The sequence below is a fragment of the Olea europaea genome, unplaced genomic scaffold, assembly GCF_002742605.1.
Source record: "Olea europaea var. sylvestris unplaced genomic scaffold, O_europaea_v1 scaffold2613, whole genome shotgun sequence".
Taxonomy (NCBI): domain Eukaryota; kingdom Viridiplantae; phylum Streptophyta; class Magnoliopsida; order Lamiales; family Oleaceae; genus Olea; species Olea europaea.
In genome coordinates this window covers 102,667-106,210 of record NW_019244456.1, presented here as the reverse complement: position 1 = coordinate 106,210, position 3,544 = coordinate 102,667, and the positions used below count along the sequence as shown (strand labels likewise).

Genomic DNA, 3,544 nt, shown 5'->3' with positions numbered 1-3,544 from the left:
AACGGTGAAAAAATTGATTTTAATTGACTTTTTAGAAACAAACTCTTAATAGATACCATGAAATGTGTCGATGCGACCCAAATCGAAATATAAACAAAAGTGGAATGGTAAAATTGAAACTCTGTGATCAACGTGAAACGAAGTAGTAAGATGGATGGCTTCAAGTGAAATTTCCCATTTTATTAGTTTGTAAACTAATTTGGAGGTTGAAATTGAAAATCTCTTAAAATTCGATTTGAGATCCCTAAATCGACTTTCCAAAATAGGTTCGCCAATTCCATGTTTAAAAATTGACCGAAATCGAATTGGTTTGCAGCAGTTAGTGTTAGTAAATCAGAGCAAATCAGGATATAACCCTTAAAATCTTTCGTTTCGCCCAAAATATCTGCATATAAAAAGCGATTACTTGAAGAAGAAATCTTCAAAATATTACTCGTGGGAAGTAGAGAAAATAAGCAATTATGGCAGATTCTTCTTGGAGTTGGGAAGAAAATAAGCGATTCGAGTTTGATCTTGTGAAATTTCCAGACGGGACTCCAAATCGATGGGAGAAAATTAAAATTTCTGCAAAACTCGAGGAAAAATCGGCAATGGAAATTGAAGAACATTACGATGATTTGTTGCATGATTTGGCATTAATCGAGGATGGGTTAATTGCGCCACCGATATATACAGACAACACGGCGGCGGAATCTGATGAATCCGAGTGTTTGGTGGATTCCGGGAAGAAGGTGCAGAAAAGAGTAGCAAAACCCTGGACTGAGGAGGAACACAGGTAATATGTACACTCTTGCCTATTCCAATTTTGTTTTTGACATTCTTTTAATACTAATTTTCTCACTTTCTTACTTCGTTGAATTGAGATCTTTTATCTCGAGCTTGATATTCAATTGGTTGTATTTCAATACGTTTTCGTCAAGCTTTTTTTTACAAAAAAAAAATAATAAAATAAAATAAAATAAAATGAGAAGATGTCATTGTGTTTGTTGACATTTAGATGCAATTTCATGTGTTAGGAAGATATGACTAAGGCTTGTTCAATACTGGTTTTGATAATTGATTTTTTGATAGTTGAAGATTAAAGTGGGTCATATCTGCGAGTAAAGAAATAAAAAATAATGGCTTGAATACTAAAATAACAATCAAAAAATTAATTTTTTGGAGTGAAAAATCAATACCAAACACTAAGCCCCTTTTCGGCCCCCTTTAAAACTTTTCAATTTAATTTTATTTTTTCTATCTCCTACTTTCACCCACACGATATTCAATAAAATAATATTACACTCAAATCGAAAATTTTTCAATCACATAATTTTCAAAAAATACTATTCTTCTATTATAAATTCAAATAATGGGGAACAGTCATGCCTAAATGTATTGGGAGAACAACCAAGTGGACAACATATGTGGGCTCGATTGAAATTTATGTTTAAATGTTGTAACAGTTTGACTCTCTTACCTTTATGCACAATAGGTTATTTTTGGTGGGATTGGAAAAATATGGCAAAGGAGATTGGAAGAGTATATCAAGACATGAAGTTCGGACAAGGACCCCAACACAAGTTGCAAGTCATGCCCAAAAATATTTTGAGCGCCAGAAGAAGGGAGAAGCCAAGAAAAGGTCGAGCATATTCGATAACTCTATTGCTCAATCGTCGACTCGAAATCCAGTCTAATTATCATTGAATCGACAATTGTTAAATAGAATCTTCTCATTAATTTATTATGATTTCAATTTGTTTCTCGTGTAAATATTGTCTCTTAGATTTTGTTCAAATAGTAGACATTTTTTGCTCAAGTTCAAAGAAATTTTAGATGGTAAAAAGTCTAAAATACCTTTTGATCGTATCAGATATTATTTTATTGAAATTATATGACTACCTTTGACTAATGTTCCAATGACACGTGACATCACGTGAATTTGAATGAAGGATCTCAGTGCCAATGTTTTATATCATAATTTATAACCCTTGCAAGTTGCAAGAGTCTGTCTTAATTTTACACAACCAAACAAAATTATACTACAGGTAGACAAAATCTTTGACACAACACATGTACATTCATACATACGTGCAAGAAATACGTAGAGATCGTAAAGAACATCAATTGTCATTTACAGACGAGAGCTCGTAGAGCAAACGGGATTATTGCTCCATTAGTTCTAGCCATGGATGATGCAAGATACTGGATGCAATGCATCTTTGGAAATGACACTTCTACCAACATAATTAGGAAGGTCATGTTGGACATGCAATAGAACAATACAATAGCTCCAATATTAAGAACCAATATAATGATGAATATAGGTTTTATTCTTCTTTAATACTGTTTAATGAATATTAGAAGTATTTGAAAATTTAATATTAAGAAATAAGGTGTCTGCCTTCGACAACTATTTCTTGGGTATGTGATCTGGCACCTTTTCACACGGACCAGTTAAAATCCAAGCATTTGAAGTGTTGCAACACCTAATTGACTAGATTTGGAAGGCTTGTTACAAGTTTGAAAGACAAGGGTAATGTGCTGCCTAATAAATTATTTTTCACACACAATCCGATGAAATAGATATATTATTTTTTTACAGACAATGCCTGTGGCATGTGGGCAACTTGATTCTGCAGAAAAACCCATCACTTGTGTCTCACTCATCCAATGAAGCTGGCATATAACTAATTTCCAGCTTTTTTCAATTAAAAAAAATACTTATTTACTTATAAGTAGACATTTAGGTGAATTTGTAGTGCTATATATGCCAGACTTCCACATCTGAATCATTACTGAGTAGTTTTGGCCTCTCTTGATTCGATTCCCCTGCCTGCTGCTAGCAATGGCTTCAAAAGTTGCTCTGTTTCTCTTGGCATCCTTTCTTCTGGTTTCGACACGGGTAACTCTCTCTTTCGTCGTTTTTCTTCTTGGCAGAAAGATCTTATTTGCTCTCATTGAGTGACATGACATGATTTTTTACTTGGACAACAACTCTCGATTTTGTAGGTTTCGTCTCAATGGAATGATGAACTACTCCATGAGGTAATTAGGACTCATTTAAGTTTTTCGTCCTTGTGTTTCTTAAAACTTCCTGCAAATTAATCAAATGAACAAATTTATACTGATTCACTGCATCCATTTGTTGCAGTAGATTTTCACTATAATGGAGAAAAGTTCACAATGGTTTTTCTTCATTATCTCTATATGTGTTTCAGTAAAACGCCAAAAAAAATCTTTTATATGTCCTAGGAAAGTTAAGGCAACAACATGAAACATGGGATAAGAATATGCTCTTTATACATAAGAAGTTATATAATCGTTTATATAAAGATAACTTGTTAAAAAGAAAGTTAGAATTTTTTTCTTTTTATTTGGTTAAATAAATTCTGACCTTATCATATTTCATCACATCATATGTATGTAAATCATTATGTAAACATATTATCTAGACCACATTCAACCTATTACTTTACTTTGCTACCTTTTGAAAGTCGACCTTTGTGTACTACCTACCCTTATCATCTAAGTCTATATAGGACCCACACAGTGTATTAATATT

At 32.8% G+C, this 3,544-nt stretch overlaps 1 protein-coding gene across 1 annotated transcript; it reads left to right on the top strand.

The window, feature by feature from the left end:
- Nucleotides 1-210: 210 nt before the first annotated feature.
- On the top strand, nucleotides 211-1,825 carry LOC111383105 (transcription factor DIVARICATA-like). Its single transcript, XM_023007178.1, has 2 exons — nucleotides 211-775; nucleotides 1,475-1,825. The coding sequence occupies exons 1-2, from the start codon at nucleotides 462-464 to the stop codon at nucleotides 1,674-1,676; spliced, it is 516 nt and encodes a 171-aa protein (XP_022862946.1). The 5' UTR covers nucleotides 211-461; the 3' UTR covers nucleotides 1,677-1,825.
- The last annotated feature ends 1,719 nt before the right edge of the window (nucleotides 1,826-3,544 follow it).

Bases quoted from the DNA above. Each gene is read 5' to 3' on its own strand.
- LOC111383105 (XM_023007178.1), top strand. From the start codon at position 462: ATGGCAGATTCTTCTTGGAGTTGGGAAGAAAATAAGCGATTCGAGTTT. The intron at 776-1,474 runs GTAATATGTACA...TATGCACAATAG, and splicing joins TGGACTGAGGAGGAACACAG to GTTATTTTTGGTGGGATTGG.